The sequence below is a fragment of the Lotus japonicus genome, chromosome 2 (genome assembly GCF_012489685.1).
Source record: "Lotus japonicus ecotype B-129 chromosome 2, LjGifu_v1.2".
Lineage (NCBI taxonomy): Eukaryota > Viridiplantae > Streptophyta > Magnoliopsida > Fabales > Fabaceae > Lotus > Lotus japonicus.
In genome coordinates this window covers 56989264-57013190 of record NC_080042.1, presented here as the reverse complement: position 1 = coordinate 57013190, position 23927 = coordinate 56989264, and the positions used below count along the sequence as shown (strand labels likewise).

The window sequence follows — 23927 nt, the reverse complement described above, 5'->3', positions numbered from 1 at the left end:
GTCATCAATTTTGTTAAAAACAACCTGATGTCCTAGCCGATGTTGTGACATCTGCCTTGATGAAGGCCAGGACATCCGCCCCTGCTGGCATGCAAGTGGGTCCCTTGTGGTTATGCTTTATGGTATGATCTGTGCTTACTTGAAGGTCAAGTAACTGTGTGTTGGGAGCCAGTTGCGGGTTGTTATTGTTGAAGCAAATCTGTGATTAAAAAGATTTGTTTCTATTTTTACTTGTTGATCACTCATATCAGACTTTGAAAGATTCTCTGCTGATATGAGTTGGATCAAAGTGTTCTTCAGCCCAAATAAACCCTAGCCGCCTCTGCTGAAGTATATATTGACAAAGACCTGAAGCTTGAAGTTGATCGAGAGAATTACCTTGAAGATCAAGTGTTCTTAAGAGTGTAAGTTGTTCTTTGTCTTTGTTAGTTGTGAACTCGTCTTGCTCACTGATTCTATAAAGTGAGACTGAGTTCTGTGTTGTGTTTGAGTGTCAAACAAACTCTGTGTTATTGTTGTTCACCAATCACTGTGGCAGTGATTGAGGAAAAGTGAGAGGGGCTCTCATACTTAGGCTGTGGTTCTAAGTAGAATACCACTGGGTAGATTAGGTTAAGAACAATGAACTTGATGTGTTCATGTGGGTCTGTAATACCTAGTTCTTGAGATAGTGGAATTCCTTTTCATTGGGCGAAAGCTAACCAGACGTAGGTGTAGTTTCACCGAACTGGGTTAACAACTTCCTGTGTCTTGTTTCCTTTTAGTTGTTTGTTGTTTTGTGTTCAGGTCTTTCAGTTGTATGATGTTCTAATCGATTGTCCCAGCATCGTGCAGGACATTTGTTCTAAGGGATCTAGAATTTCAATTGGCATCAGAGCAGGCACCCCTGTTCTGTGTGGGTGAGCTCCAGGGAGATATTTTCTTGATCTCATGGACAATAAGGAGGGAGGATCGATCAACAGGCCACCAATCCTGGATGGCTCCAATTATGATTACTGGAAGGTTCGAATGATAGCCTTTCTCAAGTCTATTGATATCAAAACTTGGAAGGCTGTTGTCAAAGGCTGGAAGCATCCTGTCAAAGCTCAAGCAGAAGGAAGTACATCTACTCCTGAAGAAAAACCTAAGGATGAATGGACAAGTGCTGAAGAAGAAGCCTCTCTGGCAAACTCAAAAGCAATGAATGCTATCTTCAATGTTGTGGACAAAAACATGTTTAGATTGATTAATACTTGCACTGTTGCCAAAGATGCTTGGGAGATTTTGAAAACAGCACATGAAGGTACAACCAGGGTGAGGATGTCTAGACTCCAGATGCTTACTACTCGTTTTGAGAACTTGACAATGACAGAAGATGAGACTATTTCTGAATATCACATGCGTGTGCGTGATCTGTCAAATGCTTCATTTGCTCTGGGAGAACCTATGTCAGATGAAAAGCTTGTGAGGAAAATCTTGAGGTCTGTAACCAGCAAGTTTGCAATGAAGGTCACTGCTATTGAAGAAGCTCAAGATATCAGCAGTTTGAAAGTGGATGAGCTGATTGGTTCTCTGCAGACTTATGAGTTAAAGTTGGGTGAAAAACCTGAAAAGAAGACCAAAAGCATTGCTTTTGTATCCAACACCACTGAAGGAGATGATGCTGATAGTGAAAGTGAGAATCTATCTGAAGCTCTGGCCCTTCTTGCTAGAAAATTCAACAGAGCTCTAAGGAAGATAGACAGAAGGACTAGGCCAAATGTCCAGGACATTAAGTCAGACAACTATAAAACCTACAATTCCCAGCGAAAGGTCAAAGAAGAGGACAAATCAGGCCAAAACAAGGGTGTTCAGTGTCATGAATGTGAGGGTTATGGTCACATTAGATCTGAGTGTGCAACCTACTTGAAGAAACAGAAGAAAGGCATGGTAGTGACATGGTCAGATGAAGATACTGAGGATGAGGAAGAATTATCTGTCAACAAGGTTAATGCTTTCTCAGGGGCTGTCAATGACTCAGATTCCAGTGGTGATGAAATGACATTTGAGGATTTGGAAGAGACTTACAAACTCCTACATGTTAAATGGAAGGAAACTTGCAAACATCTGAAGGAGCAAGAAGATGAGATGAAACAAGTTAAGACTGAAAATGAAAACCTAAGGGAGACCATTGATAAACTGCAAGATGATTTGGATAAATGGAACTCAAAATTAAAGGATGTTGAAACAGTTGAAAAAGCCAAGCTTCTGTTAACCATAGCTGATCTTCAAGAGAAAGTAGCTACATTAACAGCCAAACTGGAAAATACCTACAAGTCAGTGCGTATGCTGAATAGTGGATCTAATATGCTTGAAGAGATTCTGGAAGAAACAAGCAAGCAAGGAAAGAGTGTTAAAGGCATTGGTTTCAGTTACCAGTCTGGGAGTAGAGGAAATCAGAAAGCATCAAGGAAGTTTGTAAGAGCTAAAGAAAACTCTGAGTTTAAAAACCCAGAGAACTATCAGAGGTCAAGCCCGATGTCACAACATATGCCTCCACATCCTACTACTAAGAAGGCTACTGCTCAAATTCCATGGAGATGTCATTATTGTGGTAGGTTTGGTCACATTAAGCCCTACTGCTTCAAGCTATACGGATATCCTCAGATCCAGAAGGTTCTCAAGACATCTAAGAAAGCTTGGGTACCCAAAGGAGAAGTTTCATGTCTTATAGCACACACATCTTTTAGAGTCTCATCAAGTGAAGACTGGTATTTTGATAGTGGCTGCTCAAAACACATGACTGGGAATAAGGAGTATCTGGAAAATCTCAAGGAATACTCCAGTAAATCAGTCACCTTTGGAGATGGGGCTAAAGGAAAAATCAAAGGCATTGGGAAGTTGGTAAACACTGGATCTCCTAGTCTGAACAACGTTCTTCTTGTCAAGGGGTTGACAGCAAATCTAATCAGTATAAGTCAGTTGTGTGATCAAGATCTGGATGTGAAGTTTAGCAAGACTGAATGCATGGTTACCACTAGTGATCAAGAGATTGTGATGAGAGGTGTCAGGTCCAAAGACAATTGCTACATGTGGATTCCACAAAAGAAAGCCCAAGTGTCTAGATGTTTGATATCAAAAGTGGATGAGTTGAATCTATGGCACCAACGTTTAGGTCACATCAATCTCAAGAGTATGCAGAAAGTTATCTCTAAAGATGCTGTACGAGGGCTACCAAAACTGAAAATAGATGAAGAAAAGATATGTGGAGAATGCAAGATTGGAAAGCTGACCAAAACATCTCATGCAAAGCTTCAGCATCCAACTACAACAAAAGTCCTTGAACTTCTTCACATGGACTTGATGGGACCCATGCAGGTAGAAAGTCTAGGAGGTAAGAAATATGTTTATGTCTGTGTTGATGATTATTCCAGGTTCACATGGATTGACTTCATGAAGGAAAAATCAGAAACCTTTGACATATTCAGAAGGCTATGTCTGAAACTTCAAACTGAGAAGAATTGCTCTATAGTAAGAATCAGAAGTGATCATGGAAGAGAGTTTGAGAACTCCAAATTCTCTGACTTCTGTGATTCAGAAGGAATAAGCCATGAATTCTCAGCTCCAATTACACCTCAGCAGAATGGAATTGTTGAAAGGAAAAACAGGACTCTTCAAGAATCCACCAGGGTTATGCTTCATGCAAGGAAGATTTCCAACAAGTTCTGGGCAGAAGCCATGAACACAGCCTGTTACATTCACAATAGAGTAACCATTAGAGCTGGAACCACAGTCACTCTATATGAACTCTGGAAAGGAAGGAAGCCAACTGTGAAACACTTTCATATCTTTGGGAGTAAATGTTATATTCTGGCTGATCGTGAACAAAGAAGAAAGCTAGATCCTAAGAGTGATGAAGGAATTTTCATGGGATACTCTACAAACAGCAAAGCTTACAGAGTGTACAATTCCCGAACAAAGGTAATGATGGAATCTGTAAATGTCTCTATTGATGATCAACCAAATGAAAGAGAAGACACTGGTGCAACTGAAGATGATGATGGTCCACATGTCACAGCCGATGTCCCAACTATTGACCTCGACATTGAATCAGAAACCAGTTCTGATGAGCAAGATCACCAGATGACCCCTGCAAATAAAGCTCCATCGATCAGAATTCAAAAGAATCATCCTCAAGAGAATATTATTGGTGACCTCAAAGAAGGAGTTACTACCAGGGCTAGAAGCTACATTGCTCATGAATGTTTTATATCCAAGGTAGAACCCAAGAATGTCAAGGAGGCTCTGACAGATGAATACTGGATAAATGCTATGCAAGAAGAACTTGATCAATTCAGAAGAAATGAAGTATGGGATCTCATTCCTAGGCCTGAGGGAGTAAACATCATAGGAACCAAGTGGATTTTCAAGAACAAGTCAGATGAGAATGGTGTAGTAACTAGAAACAAAGCAAGACTGGTGGCTCAAGGATATACTCAGATTGAAGGAGTAGACTTTGATGAAACCTTTGCTCCAGTGGCTAGGTTGGAATCCATAAGACTTTTGCTTGGTGTTGCTTGTCTTTTGAAGTTCAGATTATTCCAAATGGATGTCAAAAGTGCTTTTCTAAATGGTTATCTGAATGAGGAAGTTTATGTTGAACAGCCAAAGGGATTCACAGATCCACATCATCCTGAACATGTCTACAAACTCAAGAAAGCCTTGTATGGATTAAAACAGGCTCCTAGAGCTTGGTATGAACGTCTTACAGAGTTTCTGGTGAGCAATGGTTATTGCAAGGGAGGAATAGACAAGACACTATTTGTGAAAAATGAAAGAGGAAAACTCATGATTGCACAGATATATGTTGATGATATTGTGTTTGGTGGGATGTCGAACACGATGGTGGAACATTTTGTCCAACAAATGAAGTCAGAGTTTGAGATGAGCTTAGTTGGTGAATTGAACTACTTTATGGGACTTCAGATCAAACAAATGGAAGACTCAATGTTTATTTCCCAGAGTAAGTATGCTAGGGGCATCGTCAAGAAATTTGGACTTGAAAAATCTGGACATAAAAGGACTCCTGCTGCTACACATATCAAGCTGTCTAAAGACAATCAGGGAGAGGATGTTGATCAAAGCTTATATAGAAGCATGATTGGAAGTTTGTTGTACCTCACTGCTAGCAGACCTGACATTACCTTTGCTGTTGGTGCTTGTGCAAGATATCAAGCTGCTCCAAAGACCAGTCATCTCTTACAAGTGAAAAGAATCATTAAGTACATAAATGGTACTTGTGACTATGGGATTCTTTATACAAATGATACTAATTCTTCTCTTGTAGGGTATTGTGATGCAGATTGGGCAGGGAGTGCTGATGATAGAAAGAGTACATCTGGAGGGTGTTTCTTCTTTGGAAACAACTTAATTTCTTGGTTTAGCAAGAAGCAAAACTGCGTGTCTTTATCCACTGCTGAAGCTGAATATATAGCTGCTGGAAGCAGTTGTACTCAGCTTATTTGGATGAAGCAGATGCTCAAGGAATACGAAGTTGAGCAAGATGTCATGACATTGTACTGTGACAATTTGAGTGCTATCAATATTGCCAAGAACCCTATACAACATAGCAGAACCAAACACATAGATATCAGACATCACTTCATCAGGGAATTAGTGGAGGATAAAATTGTTACTTTGGAACATGTCCCCACAGAGAGACAATTGGCTGACATCTTTACCAAACCCTTAGATGCTGCTACATTTGACAAATTAAGAGGAAATCTTGGGATTTGCCTCTTCGAAGAAGCATAGCAATTAAAGCCCCTTTTCTGTCTAACGGCTAGTTTCCTCGTAACTACCATTAACTGCCGTTGTGACATCATTGCTTCCTTCTCACTCAACTGCTATATAATCATCACCAATGACTTCATCACAATCTCACCACAAGTTGCCAATCTTGCTCTAACAATTTCTGATTCTCATCACTTACATTTCTCTCAATTTCTTGTTTTTGTTCGTTTGCTTTACCAGTTCATCATGTCTTCAAGCAAGCAAGAGTCTGTGAAAGGAAAGATAGAGAGAACTGCTGGTGGTGCTAGGGTTATGGGTTTGCACACAAGTTCTTCCTCTCAATCTAAGAAGAACTCAAGAACTCCTTCCAAGAAGCACTACAAGTCTCGTGCAACCCCAATGCAAAACCCAGAAGCCCCTGTGCCTGAGGAAGTCTCCAATACTTCTGTCTCTGCAAATGTTGAAGACGATGTCTCGACATTGTCTGATAAGCATGCCAAGGAAGTTTCACTCTCAAAGGATTCTTCCTCTTCATCCAAGAGTTCTGATTCCAAGGCTGCAAACTCAATGGATGCTTTGTCAGAGGAATCGATGAAGACCCCTCCTATTGTTCATGATGTATCTGATGATGAAGATTCAGAGGATGTGCCTCTGGCGAGTGTTGCTGCCAGAATGCTTAAACGAAGAAGAGCATCTGTTGAAGAAACCCCTGTTGTCAAGAAGAAGAAAACCAAGATCACTACTGGATCTTCAAAATCAAGGGCAACCGATGCGTCACGGAAAGGCAAGCAGAAAGTTGTGGAATCATCAGGGAAGAAAGCCAAGAAGACTACTGGGAAAAAGCATAAAGTTTCCAGAATTGATTTGGAGACTGAATCAGATGTTGAAGGCGATGTCCTGGACATCACTGCCTCTGAGAAGAAAATGTTCTCTGGTAAGCGTATTCCCTCAGATATTCCTAATGTTCCTCTAGATAATGTGTCTATTCATGCTCCAGAAAATGCCTTCAAATGGAAATATGTCTATCAAAGACGTGTTGCCAAAGAAAGGGAGATTGATTCTGATGTGTTAGCCTGCAAAGAGATCATTGCCTTGATAGCAAAAGCAGGGTTGAGGCAGACTGTGATGAACATCGGAAAATGTTATGACAAGCTTGTGAAGGAATTTATTGTCAATCTCTCTGATGATGTTAATAATTCTGTCAGTCCTGAATTCAGGAAAGTGTTTGTCAGGGGTAAGTGTGTGAATTTCTCTCCTGCTATCATCAACCAAACCCTTGGAAGAAGTGTGGTTGAATTTGTTGAAGAAGAACTTTCTCTGGATACGGTTGCTGAGGAATTGACTGCTGGAAGAGTAAAGAAGTGGCCTGCTAAGAAGCTTCTGTCAACTGGGGTTCTGAGTGTGAAGTATGCTATTTTGAATAGGATTGGAGTGGTGAATTGGGTTCCCTCTAACCATACTTCTGCTGTTTCTGCTATGCTTGCCAAGCTTCTCTATCGCATTGGGACTGAAATTGCTTATGACTTTGGCAACTTTGTGTTTTCCCAAACTTTGAAGCATGCAGATACATGTGCAGTGAAACTCCCCATCTCTTTTCCTTCTTTACTGACTGCTATCATTCTGAAACAACATCCTAATATCCTCACTGTTGATGATGTTCCTGTGCCCAAAGGCCCTCCCATCACCTTGGACCAACGGTTGTTCCTGGACCCTCATGTCCTGGACATTGATCTGCCATCCAGTAGGACATCTGTTCCTGCCTCTATGTCTGCCTCAGGCACTCACAGTGTCATTGCTGAACTTGAGGCCATTTCCAAGGAACTTCAAGAGACGATCAGGATTGCTGCTGCTAGGAAGATTAAGGTGGATGCTCTCATTCAAACTCTCCAGGGGGAAGCTGGTCAAGAGGGTGAGCATACAGCTGATGCTGAGAGGGAAGGATCTGCAGAAAATGATGAGGAACACTCCTCTTCTTCTGGTGTTTAGTGCATCTCCTAGTTGATTTTTAGTTGGCCTTGGTTAAATTCTTTCCATCTTTGCCAAATTTGTGCTAAAAAGGGGGAGTAGTAGTAGAGTAGTAGTTTGTTGTGGTTTGTTTTTTTTTTGAAGACTTGGTATTCTGGTTATGTTATGTAATAAGTATGCAGCTTTGTCCAGACAAGACCAGTTCAGGAGATATTTTATGTTCAAGTGTTCAAGTGCTACAAGCTAGCTTCTGTTCAAGTAGTACCAAGTGTGCTTGCTTAGTTTGTACTGTGTTGCATATGGGTTTTATATACTTTATGCAGTGTTTATTTGGATGCATCTTTTGAGGGGGAGTTCCTCCATGTTTTGGCTGTTGTGGATGCATTGGTTTGAGGGGGAGTATTTCTGCTGCTGACTCTGATGATTTTGATATTTTTTCCCTCTCTGGTAGTGAAGTTGTTTTTAGTCAAAATTTGACAAAGGGGGAGATTGTTGTTCCTTTGTTGTCATCAATTTTGTTAAAAACAACCTGATGTCCTAGCCGATGTTGTGACATCTGCCTTGATGAAGGCCAGGACATCCGCCCCTGCTGGCATGCAAGTGGGTCCCTTGTGGTTATGCTTTATGGTATGATCTGTGCTTACTTGAAGGTCAAGTAACTGTGTGTTGGGAGCCAGTTGCGGGTTGTTATTGTTGAAGCAAATCTGTGATTAAAAAGATTTGTTTCTATTTTTACTTGTTGATCACTCATATCAGACTTTGAAAGATTCTCTGCTGATATGAGTTGGATCAAAGTGTTCTTCAGCCCAAATAAACCCTAGCCGCCTCTGCTGAAGTATATATTGACAAAGACCTGAAGCTTGAAGTTGATCGAGAGAATTACCTTGAAGATCAAGTGTTCTTAAGAGTGTAAGTTGTTCTTTGTCTTTGTTAGTTGTGAACTCGTCTTGCTCACTGATTCTATAAAGTGAGACTGAGTTCTGTGTTGTGTTTGAGTGTCAAACAAACTCTGTGTTATTGTTGTTCACCAATCACTGTGGCAGTGATTGAGGAAAAGTGAGAGGGGCTCTCATACTTAGGCTGTGGTTCTAAGTAGAATACCACTGGGTAGATTAGGTTAAGAACAATGAACTTGATGTGTTCATGTGGGTCTGTAATACCTAGTTCTTGAGATAGTGGAATTCCTTTTCATTGGGCGAAAGCTAACCAGACGTAGGTGTAGTTTCACCGAACTGGGTTAACAACTTCCTGTGTCTTGTTTCCTTTTAGTTGTTTGTTGTTTTGTGTTCAGGTCTTTCAGTTGTATGATGTTCTAATCGATTGTCCCAGCATCGTGCAGGACATTTGTTCTAAGGGATCTAGAATTTCACACCCTTTTCCCGTAAGATCAGGTGTGGCCCCACCAGCCTTTTTAGGCGGGGACTTATGATTGCTTGGGGCCCAATGGCCATGTGGGTTGCCCAAGGCTTGGCCTAGTTAAAATGCTCGCCTGCGTTTCAGGGAGACTTGACTCGCCCATATTTCGGGGAGGTTCTTGGGATAAGAAGCTTATCCGCACACGTCGCCAACGGGTGGCTACGGTCAGCGCCGGACTTTCCGGAGTGATCCCCAGACATCAAGGTCGTGTTGGGATCTCCACCTTCAGGGAATTTTTCCCACCAGGCTGCCGTCTCTATTTAGTTGAAGGTTAGGAGTATTGCTGAGAATATCCTTGTATATTTGACTTGTAAAAAGTTTTTACATTCGAGGGATGCCTCGTTAAAAAACTCCCATGGTGGAGAAAAAGAGTGCATCTTTATTTTTACCCTAGCTCCTCAGCTTCCTCGCCACGCCCTTGTTCTGTCGCCTGCTCGCCAGATCAGAGCACCACACCGAACACCCCATCTTCCAGCACCTCGCCCTGGCCGACGACCCTATGGTAGAAAGGAGGTCTTCCGGTCTCATTCTCTCGCCCGACGTGCTGGTTCGCCTCTTTCGGCCCCATATCAGCGCCTTCTACTGGGTTCTTGTACTTCATATTATTCCTTTTCTTATCCTGGCGGTCACGCGACTGACCACCTTCTTCCTCCGTCTTCCAGTTACTCTGATCTGGGCCAGCCTCCCTGCTCGCCCTTTGATGCTTCGCCCTTTTCTGCTTCTTTCCCGCCAACTGTACTGGCCTGTTAAGTGTATTCAACCTTCGGAGCGCTGCCTCGTCTTGTTCCCAGCCAAAGAGGTCCACGTTGTCCTCTACCAATCTATCCAAGCGCCCTTCCTGCTCGGCGGTAAGTCTAGGCTCAATCGCCAGCACACCCCTGCTGGATGCATCCATATCCCAATTCTTCCAACGCCTCTCGTCAACGGTGCGAGTATGTTGTCCATTCTGCCCCGCCTCTCGGCTTTCCTTGTCCCGACTTCGATTTTTCCTTGATCCTCTTATACTCTCGCCGACCAGCTGTCCCTCGGCGTTTTGTCCCTGTGCAACTAGCTGTTCCCATCCACCCTTGTCGACTTCAATCTCATGACACATGTGCCTGTCATTAATTCTTTTCTTACCGTCCAAACTAAGACAATTGTTGTAGCATTCTCTCGCCCTTCGCTGGTCTACTTCGATTTTACCAACTTTACCGCAAATGAAGGGGTATTTTACTGCCAGGTGGGCCGTTGAAATCACCGCGCAGAGACGATTCAATGTGTTCCGCCCTATGATGACATTGTACGCCGCCGCAACCTGCAAGACCAAATACCTTACGCGAAGTAGCTCAGCGCTTTCTTTAAAAGACACACTCAACTCTCATGCTTCGAGCTCGGTGTCTCATGGACTTGCGGACTGGGCGAGACCCTAGGGTCCCTCGCCCAAGCGCGCCAGCCTGGGGCGACGAACGAGCCAGGGAATTGGGCCTTCTCTCGGGAGGCTCAACTGGCCCACTAGGAGAAGTTAAGGGCGCCAAGCCCAATCCCCGAACATATAAATGAGGAGCGGTTACCAATTGTAAGAGACTCTTAGCTCATTTGAGAAATTCAAACTTGAAATTCAGTTACTTTCTCTCTCTAAGGCGTTATGCTCTCACTCTCTCTAGATTCTCACATCACGATCCTCTCACTATGAGTACCGTACCTCATCTCTATGTTCTTGGATAGAACAAAAACCATTAGAATTACTTAATTAGTATTCAATTGTTTTTTTTTTTCGAAAGATTAGTATTAAATTGTCAATAACCACCGTATGGGTGAGCCCTTTCATACATATAGTTTTATAGCTTTTGTAAACTTATGTTTTATTCTTAAAAAAATAATTCACTTCTAAGTGTGACAATTAAAAAAAAAGTTCTTGGTTTCATCTTAAAAATTTATACTTTGAGAGAATAATACCGTTATAGATTTGCCTATAAAAAAAAACTGTTATAGATGAGTTCAAAAACTAACACGGTCATAGATTTAGACAAAATAATTTTAAATTCCTTTTTCGTAAATTATTAATTTATTTATTGTGTATTTGGTCCTAACTCTTAAGTATTATTAAACGCCGCAATTAATGTGCCAAAAAAATAGTGAAAATAAGTTTTTTGTTTTGGAGGGAAAATAAATTATTTAGGGGGAGACATGTGGCATAAGGCTTTTAGAAGAAAACTTTCTTTTCATATATATATAGATATATATTTGCTTATCTAAAAAAGATAAGCCTGCAATAATGTTACTCACCCTCTCTTTCAGGTTTTTTTTTTTACAAGAGGAAAATAAATGCAATGTATAACTTGATATGATACGATAAAAAGTTACAAATAATATGAAAAATAAGATGTTTGAAAAATAAGGCGTTTCAGCAAATCATAACCCCCGTGCATATAAACACCTCGTGCTCCTCGCCGCATAGCAACGACCATTTGTTTTATATAGGATACGACTCGTGGAGCTCATGGGGGAGTAAAAAATAAAAAAATAGTACTAACTCATTTGATTCTTATCTACTTCATTCATATATTAATATATATATGTGTCATCTTTTAAACATGTGTCACCTGCAAGATCCAAATAATGCAATCACTCACAGTGAGTCATGCAAGTTTAAACAACAGTTCAATAATTAGTATATATAGAGCCAATGTAACCCACCAAACCACACAAACAAACATCCTTAACTATAGTTATTGAGCAAATTAACTATGAAGCCTATTCCACTATCCCTCTGCTTCCTCTTCTTTGCTTTCATCAGTACCAAACTCCCCACAGCTTTCTCATCAAACGATGTTGAGCAAGTGCTAGACGTAAACGGTGACTCCATTTTCCCCGGTGGCAGATACTACATCAGGCCAGCTATTCGCGGCCCACCCGGCGGAGGAGTAAGGCTAGGCAAGACAGGGGACTCAGACTGCCCTGTAACCGCCCTGCAAGAGTATTCAGAAGTGAAGAACGGTATTCCGGTGAGATTCCGCATTGCGGCGGAAGTAAGCACCGGCATCATCTTCACTGGTACCGAATTGGATATCGAGTTCACAGTGAAACCTCACTGTGTTGAATCTCCCAAGTGGATTGTGTTTGTTGATAATGAGATTGGAAAAGCGTGTGTGGGTATTGGTGGAGCGAAAGACCATCCAGGGAAACAGACATTTAGTGGAACGTTTAACATTCAGAAAAACAGTGCTGGGTTTGGATATAAGCTTGTTTTCTGTATCAAGGGCTCTCCTACTTGTTTGGATATTGGGAGGTATGATAATGGTGAGGGTGGAAGGCGTTTGAATTTGACTGAGCATGAGGCTTTTGATCTTGTGTTCGTGCCTGTAGGTGTTGCTGACAGCGCTGGAATTAGATCTGTGGTTTGATTTGAATGAATTCGTAGTTCTTGCTTACTTTTTTTTTTGAAAAGCCTAGTTCTTGTTTACTTTTTATGCATTAAATTTTGTTGGCAGGTTAATTGCTAACAAAATTTCACAATGTTTAAAAAGCTATGAATAAATGGAAGAAGGTGATTGTTGTGGGTGCTTGCTCTCGTACCCACAATTACAAATGAGTGTAGGTACAAGAGTGATATGTACAAATAATATTAAGATACTTAAGATAAATTTATTTTGTGTTCTAATATATCCTTATTATTTTATTAATTATGTAAAGACCCCAGTTTTATTATGTAATTACATGCTTCTTTTTATTTCAATCATTAAAGTGTTCCATCTTCATATTCTTCAAAAATCATTACAGAACCAACACACTAATCTCTCTCAAGTTCAATTTCTCAATCTTCTCCTTTGTTCCCAGTCAAAACAAAACTGAGCAACGTTCAAACCAAAATCCGATAAACAAGAATCTATAAAAACCCAAAAGCTCTCAATAGAACCCTAAAGCTTCAACCATTCAAACCCAAAAACCCACAATTCAAAACCAGAATTAGTAGGAAACAGACGTAAAGGAAGAATGAGCGGATGCAATAGCTTCTAAGCATGGAGATGCCACGCCGAGACATCGACCACGTCAGACTACCCATGCTTCTGCACGACCGTCGTCGTAGCCGCAACACAAGGGAACAAATCAGATGGATCAAATCTGAGGAGCGAAAGTGATTTTTTCATGAATGAACCTCTAGGAGAGGTAGGGTTGTGGAGGCAAGAATTGATGTTGATTTTGCAGATTGGGAATGGAAGATGAGGGAGATCTGAAATCGCAAGGGTTATTTCTGCAAGTGTAGGTTTCAGATGTCTGTTTGGGGAAGAGACAGAAAACCTAAATACTTAGATGTTTTGGGGCTAAAATGCATTTTACATCATAAGTTTCAGGGTTTTTTCTATAATTAAATTAAGTTTTATTTCTTAATATTAATAATAATAAATATTACAGATGTAGTTAGTTGAGTGGTCCAAATCATTCATGTACCATACCCAAAAAAATACTTTGGGCACCAGAGAATTTGCCATTGTTGTGGGACCTTAAGCCAGATTAAGGTGTGGTACCCAAAGTGAGATGAATTAATAATAAAGACCCATGTATCAACTAAAATTTTGATCTTGTTATATCATAGTAATGCAGTGCTCCATTTTTAGGGACATGAGATATGCAAGTTGTGTTTTCTGAGCTTTGTTATTAACCATGATCATTTTACGCGCATCTCCATCACCATCATTCGTTTCCACCACTCGGTCATTTTTTATTAAAAAATAAATTTCATGAGATAAAGTCCATTAATAAGTGAAGTAAAATCTAAAGATGTAGTATTTATTTTGAATAATATGATAATAAATTTATGCATTAAATTTTGTTGACAGGTTAATTGCTAACAAAATTTCAAAATGTAAGCTTTGAATAAATGGAAGAAAATGACGTTACCGGTTGCATTCGGTAGAAGTCAGACCTTCTCTTTTCGTTGGCTTTACGACCACTACGCTACTAACAATAAATAATGATATTAATAACAGAAAATTCCGCCACTGCTTCTAGAGACCTTTTCCTCCCCAGGCCATCATGGATAAGGTGAATGGCCGTCTACCATCATGGAAGACCCGTATGTTAAATAAAGCTGGCAAACTGTGTCTTGCAAAATCAGTTCTTACATCCATTCTTGTGTACACCAAGCAATCCCTTTGGCTCCCTTAGATGGTTTGTGACTTTATTGATAAAAAAATTAGAAGTTGTTTATGGGCAAAGGGATCAAATATGAGAGGATGGAATTTGGTTCCATGGAGGAAAGTGATTCAACCGAAGGAGCATAGATGATTGGGACTTCGGAGTGCACGACTAAATAATATAGCTTTGCTTGGTAGCTTGGTGGAAAACTTACTACGGGATCGACGTAAACTTTAGGTGAGAGCATTGTCTGAAAAGTACTTTAAATCAGAGGTGATATTACAAGGAAAATTATAGAGGGGAAACTCTTATATCTGGCATAGTATAATTCGTGCTAAGGACTATCTTGCTGCTGGTTTCAAACCTCAATTAAGGAATGGTCTCTTATCCATTTGGTATGTGGACTGGCTAGGGACAGCCAGGCTATGTGAGCGGGTTCCATTTGTGCATATATCTGTGTTCCGTGCTAGAACATAGAGAGGGAAGGTAGTACCCAAAGTATGAGGACGGTGATGAGAATGTTTAGAGAGAGAAGCTCTAACCGCTTAGAGAGAGAAAATGTAACTGAATTTCAATGCTATTATTATTCCAAATGAGCTAAGAGTCCCTTTCAATTGGTGTTTCCCCCTATTTATAGAAGTGGGGTTTGGGCTTTGGCGCCTTTAACCTGTATAAGTGGGCCAGTTGGGCCTCGGGAAGGATGGCCCAATGTCACGACGCGTTCCCCGCCAGAGGTCAAGTTCCCTGGGCGAGGGACCCGGGGGTCTCGCCCAGTCCACAAAACACCGAGCTCGAAGCATGAGAGCTAAGTGTGTCTTTAAGCAAAAAACAAGGCGACATCCCTAAGAATACTGACTAAGACCTAAAAACCTTAAGAATCCATTAGTGAAAAACAATGGCCAACATGGCTTGGTAAATAAAGCCTTTACAGTCAACACTTTGGATCTTTAGTTGTGCCCTCCTCTTCCAGGCGATCCAAATCCACAAGCAGGCTTGTGGCGAAGGCTTCTAGTCTGCCCTCCTCAACATAGTTACACACGTGCCTTGAATCGTGGTACTGTCGCGTGTCGCGTCCATCCCACGCGCCAAGCCTTGAAATGACGCCAAGGTCAGTGAATCCCCAAAATCTCAACCGCTACCTTTAACATGTCCCTTCCAGTCACATCACAACTTTGACAATTTGAATTTCAACCTATCGACAGCAACCGTTGCGGCTTTCTTTTAATGCGGCACCCCCGTTTCCCCAAAATCTGCGTCACGCCTCCTGAGGTAATCATTCCACCTTTGCCATGATGGGGCACGTTCTCCCAACCGTTTCTTATCTTAACCTTCAAATTCAACTCTCTTCTCTCACTTACCACTTTTGAAACCCTCCACTGCCTTGCAAAGTTAACCAAGCTATTACCTCAGCATCTTCTCCTCGTCCGTCTCAGTTCCTTCCTGCAAAAAGATGACTCCTCAACGCCGCACCAAAAGATCCTTACGACTTCAAAGCCCCGCCCAAACATCTCACGCCCCGGCCACTCTTCCTCCTGCCGGGGGGCATCCCCTTCATGAAAATGAAAAGAATGCCTTCTGGCACAAATTTTTTTCTACTCTCCTTTCGTCCGCCACCGGAGAACCCGTTCTGAAGGCCATTTGCCAACCCTCCGAATTGTCCACCGACAAATCCATCACTGAGCTGTCCACCGAGTCGGAGGGTTATGCCATGAAAAATCTCTCGAAGATGTCCTCATTACTAGCCGGGGCTTGAGCAGCCGCCGCCCCTGGAAATGCCGCACACTCGAGCAAGGCGCGGAAGAGCTCCACTTCTTCTACGTTTATGAGTACTTCTTTCTTGACCTGGGGATCAAACTACCCTTCTCCCTCTTTCTCTGCCAGGTTTTGAGAGAAATCAACGTGGCCCCAAGTCAACTTCATTTGAACGCTTGGGCCTTCGCCCGATGCTACGAGATCCTGTGTGATGCCATCAACCTTGAAGCCAAAACCTCCCATTTCTTTTACTTCTATGGCGTGGAACCAAGATCCTTAAAAGCTGAGACTCCCGGGTGGGTATCCCTGAAGTCTCGAACGGGTCGACAACGTCTCCATCCTTATCAGAGTAACATCAAGATGGGGCTTGAGCGCCGATATTTTCGTGTAATCGTGCACCCTTCCTATCCTGAAGCTTTCACACGCCGGGATGGGACTGCTTCATTTCCTCTTTACTGGACCGAGGATCCCCACGACGTTCCTCCACCAACCGACGCATCACTGGACAGTGAAGACAAAGCCATCCTCAGCTTCCTCGCTGGGTTCCCCATCCTGGAATGCTCCCAGTTGCTCGAAGCCGCTCGCGAAAACACACTACACACCCTCCTAAGAGAGATTGACTTTACTGCGGCCGCATTACAGCGCGCCCTAACAGCCGATTCACTCGAGTTTCCTTCTGTTTTCAATACCCAGGTGATCAAGAGAAAACACGACGCCGCCGATTCTGAAGCCGAAGCTGCCGCTCTTCCTTCGAAGAAGGCCAAGGGATCTTTCTCAACTGATCTCGTTCCCGGCACAGCCGGGACTGATGAGGCTACACCGGGTGTTGCCCCATTGCACCCTACTGACGACCTAGCTCCCAGAATCCATGGCGATGCCGCTCCACCTTCCCCCCCGAAGAGGTCCTAGAAATCCAAAGAAGTTAACCCTGGCTCAGAGGGAAAATCCATGGTCGAGACTTTCTCGTCCCGAAAGTTGAAAAAGAAAAAGAAAGGCGAGAAATCTTCGACTGGTGAAACATCCGCCCCACGCCCGGAGAAAAAGAAGAAAAAGAAAAGCGAGAAACCTCCAACTGACAAAGAGACGCCGAAACACGTGGACGGTGCTGAGCCCTCACCTTGTCCGGAGGGGATTTCCGCTGGTTTATAACCCTCTGAAAATTCTACCCAAACAACTCCTTCTCCTAATCCAACCGAGGCGGGCCCGGCTGGAGCTTCTCTCGCCCGACCGGCGAGCCCTCAGGACGAAGGTGCAAACTCCCAAGGTTTGCCAGTCTTTTGCTCCCCTAGTGCTGAAACCAACCATGTTATTTTCGGCAACTAAGCGGGACCTTCAGCGAGTCAACAACCTTCCTTCATCGCATTTATGTTGTCTAACGCATCCCTTGGTAATATGAGAGCAGCCGAGATTCCTGACCTTGATATTGCAGCGCAGGAAGCCCTCAACCACCTTTTACGAGCGGGGTGCCTCTTTGCCCAACTATCTCAAGACTCAGCTTCCTCCGCAAAAGTGGAGAAACTTCAACGAGAGGCTGATAATTACCGCGTGGCCACGCAGGAGGCTCACAAAGAATGGGACAAGTTGCTGACCCAAGTGGCAGCTCAAACAAGGAAATTGACCAACGTGGGCGTCGAGATGAGCTATTACAAGGAGAGGACGCATGAATTGCAAGGAGAGGACGCATGAATTGGAGTTGGATTGGTATGAACTTCAGGAAGAGGTGAAGGCAAAAACAGAGTCAATCAACGCCGGCAAGGCCACTTGCATCCTTCGAGGCCAAGAGATCGCTTTTCTTCAAAGCGAGTTGGGAACGACGAATGAAGCCCTGGTTGACGTGAGGTCGCAACTTGAGGCAGAAAACCAGGCCCTCACAGATATGGACTCCAAAACCAAGACCTCTCAGGCCAGGTTGGTAGCCGACGTTGCGGCTGAGATTGTGGAAGAACGTGGCCGGGGCTTCTTTCTTGCCAAGGCTCAAGTCCAACATCTCTATCAAGGAATTAACCTTGATGGAATGGGAGCTTTCAAGAAGATTACTCCGCATGGGCTTGTTGGCCCTGACGATCCTCCGGGCTTCACCGCCGAGCATTTCGCTGCTGCTGAAGTTGAGAGGGAAAAAATGTCAATGTAAAGATAACTATGTTTTGTCATCTTTTATAAATATCATTTTTGTAATGAATTAACGTTGTTATATTTTCTTTATTTTGACTTCGTCTTGCGTCTTTCCTTCGCCATTTAGGCAGTTTTTGTTCGCCTTGTGTTCGTGTAGAGATTTGAAGGTGTGACGAAGAAACTAGGACTTTTGCTCATTTTGAGGCTTTCTTTCACACCAATATTTCCCGTAAGAGCAGGTGTGGCCTTGGTGGTTTCATCCCGCCAAGGACTTACACTGCTGGGGGCCCAATGGCCATATGGGTTACCCAGACTTACGCCTAGTTTATTTTCTCGCCCATATTTCGGGGAGGCCTCATATTCCCAGATTTCGGGGAGACTAAGGGGATAAGGGACCCACCCCATTTTGGGGATGAGTCGCTTTCCCGCACACATCGCCAACGAGAGGTCAGCGTTTCGCGCCGGACTTTCCCGGAGTAATCCCCAGACATCAAGGTCGTGTTGGGATTGCCACCTTCGGGGAATTTTTCCCACCAAGCGAACATGACGTGTTAGTTGAGTTGCTATTTGGATAGCACCGGATCGCGCCGGACTTTCCCGGAGCAATCCCCAGACATCAAGGTCATGTTGGGATTGCCACCGTCGGGGAATTTTTCCCACCGGGCGACCGTATCTTTTGAATTAGGAGTATTGCTGGTGAATATCCTTTTTGTATTTCATTTGTAAAAGATTTTTTGTACATCGAGGGATGCCTCATTAAAAAACTCCCTGTCGGAGAAAAAGAGTGCATCTTTATTTTTTATCCTACTGGCTTTGATCCGACCCTTCCGCTGCGCTCTCGCCCTTGTCAACGAACTTCCCTGTCAAAGTATCGTGCCCAGAACCTCATCCTTTGTTCCTGACGTGCTTGCCACCCACTCCACGCCGCTGCGGGTTTGGCGTTCTTGCCAGCGGGTTATCAACTCACTCTCTTGCACGCTCCTCTTACCTTTCTTGCCCCTGAAGTCCTCTCCTCTCGCCGATTTCCGCTGCCTCGCCCTGGCCTTACCTTTATCCTTGATGCGGTAGGTTGTGCCTCCTCGCCCTGCCTCTAGCTTATCCCAATCCTGTCCAAGAAGCTCTGTTCTTTTCTTCCCGCCCTCCCGGCGTTGGAGAATTCTTAAGTCCGCCCCAAGGCTCACCGCCCTTCTTTCCTCCTGCACGCTTGGTCCCTTGCTTATCAAAGTTGGTGTCCTGAATTGCGAAAGTTCCCAGAATTCCATGTCTTTAGGGCTCCAGCTGAAGAGGTCAAAATTTTCCTCTACCAACTTTTCCAACCGTCGTTCTTGTTCAGACGTGAGCTTGGGCTCAATTGCGAACACTCCTCTACTGAATTTGTACCTTTCTAGATCATCAACTATCCCTGCCCAGCGCTCCTCTGCCCTAATGTCTGTGAACGGTCCCTTTCTTTCTGTTTCCTCAACCTCTTTGGCTTGCCTTTGATTTTTCCATTGTCTCTTTACCTTTTCCCCGGCAATCTCTCCTACCCTGCGCTCCTGCTTACCCCTCTTGTTCTGATTTCCCTCTTGAATCTCTATTTCATGACACCGATGTCCCTCGCCGGCTCCTTTTTTGCCGTACATACTGAGGCAGTTATTGTAACATTCTCTGGCTCGCCTTTGGTCGACTACAATCTTTCCCACTTTTCCGCACATCAGCGGATACTTAACCGCCAGGTGAGCCGTGGAGATCACCGCACAAAGACAGTTAACTGTGTTCCTTCCTATAATGACGTTGTATGAAGCTACGACATGCATCACAAGGTATCTCACACGAAGGAGCTTGGCATTCTCATCAATCCCAAAGATTGTGTCCAAATCTATGTATATCCGCACCCAAACTTGCTCGCCCGAAAACCGCACCAGAGTCCCTGTATAAGGCATTAAATCTTTATCCGTTAATCCCAGCTGATCGAATGCGTCTCCGTAGATGATATCAGCAGAGCTGCCTTGGTCCAGAAGAACTCGGCGGACGTTGAAACTGTTGATCCTGATCATGACGACTATAGGATCATCCTTGTGCATCTTAACCCCCTCAAAGTATGCCGTTGAAATTACTATGTAAGGATGCTGGAAACAGAAAGGAGTTTCATATTGTTGCACCGACGTCACCGCCCGAGCGTGTCTTCTTCTAGCTAAGGCCGTTGCATCCCCCCGCCGAAACCACCTGCAATTGTATTTATCGTGCCAACCGGCGGTTCAAGATCTTTAGTAAAGGTTTCCTCTGCTCCCTTCTTTCGTGCAGCCAACGTCTCCTTTTTGTCAGTAGTCAGCGTTTGGCGACGATCCTCCCGTCGGCGTTCATCATGTTGGCGATACTCCTTGTACCTGTTCCCTTGATGTCGCTCTCCATTCCAACGTTCGCCACGTTCATTCAGCTGCGACCGGCCTGCTCGGATGAGCCTCTCGATTTCATTCTTCAGAGTAAAGCAATCCCTTGTGTCATGTCCCGCTGATCGGTGGTACTCACACCACTTGGTCTTGTCCGTCGTTGCCCGCGGCGGGTCATTCCTTCTTTCGCCCTCTTCAACTGCATGCGTCGCCTTAACTTTGCGTAGCAGCTCTGTTAGGTGGGCGTTCAAGCTTTTTCCTACCTCCTCTCGGCGACGAGGGTCAGCCTGATGCCAGGGCCGGCGTCGCTCAAAATTTTCCTTTTTGGGATACAAAGATTCCCTCGGTGCCTTTTCCCCAGTCCGAACCTTCCTGTCCCGTCTTCTGCTTCTCTCTGCTTTCTCCTCGCTTGGCTTATCCTCTGGTGACACGTCCCGCTGTTCGCCATCTTTCTCTACCTTCGCGCACCTCCGCTTAAAAGCGTTATCCTCCTCGTCGAGTATGTACGTGTTCGCCCGGGCTCGCACCTCCGCCATTGACTTGGCTGGCTTTCGACTCAATTTACTATTTAGTTTTCCTGGCTGCAATCCATTTTTAAAGGCGCGGGCGCAGGCATTTGGCTCGGATTCCTCTATCTTTACTGACGCAGCGCTGAACCGCTCCACGTACTACTTCAAAGTCTCGCCCTCAGATTGACGCACATTATACAAATCTTCAATCGTCACCTGCTTAATTTTGCTTGCCGAGAACTGGACAAGGAATTTGGACAAGAAGTCACGAAAGTTCGTGATGGATCCTCGTGGTAGAGTTGTGAACCATGTCATCGCCGTTCCTTTAAATGTGGCTGGAAACATCCTACACTTGACCGCCTCAGAAGCGGCGCTGATCACCATCTTCGTGTTGAAATACAACAAGTGCTCCTTGGGATCAGCCTTTCCACTATAGGTTTCCAGCACTATATTCTTCATATTGTCTGGAATGGCAACTTCTCTCACCGCCGCTGAAAACGGTTCGAACTCCGCCACAGCCTCTGCCTCGCGCTCTCCCTCATCTTGCTGCTCAATGCGGTAATACTCTAGCTGCTCTTGAAGATACTCGTTTCGCTGTCGTATATCGTCAATACTACTAATCAGACGCCTCCAATCTTGACTAGAGATCAGTGCCTGAGTCTCTTCTCCTGACGCCGCTGGTGACCTCTGCTGCTCTGGCGAGGACGGCGGTGAGGGCAGCAGAGGTGTTGGAGAAGGAGGAGGTGGAGGCGGAGCAGGAGGAGTCACCTGATCCGTCTCCTCTCGTTGAACTTGCACACGTCGTGGCCTGCCTCTGACGCGGCGCGCCGGTGAGACATGCCGATGCTCTGGATCGTCATCACGTCATTTGCGACGTGTTTCCATCGGAATTGGAGAATCTCTCCGGAAAAACTTGGAAACGGAAGAAACTGTATGGAAAATCAAAGAATCTTCCTCTGGATCACAATCTCCAAAAAACTCGAGAACAATCGCTTAGAAGAACAAGCTCCACTCTTCTGAATCACAATCCACGTAGTCCGGGAATAGAAATCTATCGATCCCCACAGACAACGCCAAATGTTTCGTGCTAGAACATAGAGAGGGAAGGTAGTACCCAAAGTATGAGGACGGTGATGAGAATGCTTAGAGAGAGAAGCTCTAACCGCTTAGAGAGAGAAAATGTAACTGAATTTCAATGCTATTATTATTCCGAATGAGCTAAGAGTCTCTTACAATTGGTGTTTCCCCCTATTTATAGAAGTGGGGTTTTGGCTTTGGCGCCTTTAACCTGTATAAGTGGGCCAATTGGGCCTCGGGAAGGATGGCCCAATGTCACGGCGTGTTCCCTGCCAGAGGTCAGGTTCCCTGGGCGAGGGACCCGGGGGTCTCGCCCAGTCTAATCTGACACGCACCTAACAGTGGCTAACTTATGGCAAGGTGAGACATGGAATTTTGAAGGCCTCTATACTGTATTAGCCCCTGAAATTATTGGTGAAATTGCATCCATTCCAGTATCACAGAACCGGTCTAATATGGATTCCCTCCGCTGGCAACATAACCCAGATGGGTGCTACTCGCCAGGGTCAGCTTACCAGTTCCTAGCAGATTCAGGGGAAGATGATTTTGGCATTTGGAGGAAGGTTTGGAAGATGAAAGTTCTTGAGAAAATCAGGTTCTTCTTATGGCTAGTTGCACATGGTGACCTCCCAACTAACGAAAAGTGTTTCCGTTCACACCTTGCGGTAATCGCGGCGTGCCCTCGATGCGACACAGATCATGAGGACTTAGATCACCTAGTCCGCTGGTGTCCGAACTCACAAGCTCTATGGAACAAATTTCGAACGATTCTCCCACCTCTTGCAGTGCAAATAGACTATAACTCATGGTTTGCGGACTTGCTATCCCACCGTAACAACAACCTTGGCGTGGTGGTTCTGTGGTGGATGTGGCGCTGGCGCAATTCGAGAGTTTTTTGAGACACAAGCTCCCAGCTTGAACCAGGTGTTGCGTCTAGTTCTCACCGCGGCGCATTGACGTGCATTTTGGTACATCCGATGATGATCTTGTCCAATTGCCCCTCTAATTCCACTGGATCTGTCACATTCAGGAATCTCACAAATCCAAAACGCTGCCCCTGCTTATTCCTTCTTGCTGGGATAAAGACCTCCCACACTCTGCCATACCTCTCAAAGACACTCTACAGCTGGCCTTCCCCAAAGTTATCAGGGAAGTGAGTGAAATAATACGACGTGATACCTTTCTCCCAACCCCTTCTTTGCTGCCCCTGTTTGGCTGACCCCATTGAGAGAAAATACTTTCCTTTCGCTGCATCACCACCTCTCGCTCCCTCTTTACAAGATATGACCTTATCCCATTCAAGAATAAACTCTTCTTGTGCTGGGTTTATAGTTAATTTTTTAAAACTCATGTCTCATACTTGACGAAATTTTGACACCATTTCTAATTGGTCTCCAAGTACATTACTTGATCATCATGACGTATACAATGATCAAGCATGAACCCAAAAAGCAATAGAAAACTTATCCAGCCAAAATTTCATTAAGTTGAAATGAATTATTAACCATGCATAAAAAGAGTTTATTCTCAAATTGTCCCACTTGAACAATTCAAGATTCAATACAAAGAGCTATAAATCCATACCTCGCGCTCATCATATTGAATCTTTACACACGGGAAGCTAAAACTATCAATAGAAAAAAATACAACGATTAAACGATAGACAGCAAGGTCAAAATTTGCATATCTAGTTACTAATTAATAAATCAAACAGAGATATATGAAAATGTTTTTGTTCACACTAAATTCACTTTTATCTTCAGAGAATGATAAAAGTAGAAAGACATAAGTGAGATCGATATGATCTCAGTAATATGATGGGGAAAAAATATTTATAAAGAAATTCTTAGAAATAAAATAG

The 23927-nt window shown here is 43.9% G+C and overlaps 1 protein-coding gene across 1 annotated transcript; it reads left to right on the top strand.

Moving 5' to 3' along the window:
- Positions 1 to 11719: 11719 nt before the first annotated feature.
- On the top strand, positions 11720 to 12772 carry LOC130738482 (kunitz-type trypsin inhibitor-like 2 protein). Its single transcript, XM_057590467.1, has one exon. It carries the CDS (start codon positions 11859 to 11861, stop codon positions 12513 to 12515), a length of 657 nt encoding a protein of 218 aa, XP_057446450.1. The 5' UTR covers positions 11720 to 11858; the 3' UTR covers positions 12516 to 12772.
- The last annotated feature ends 11155 nt before the right edge of the window (positions 12773 to 23927 follow it).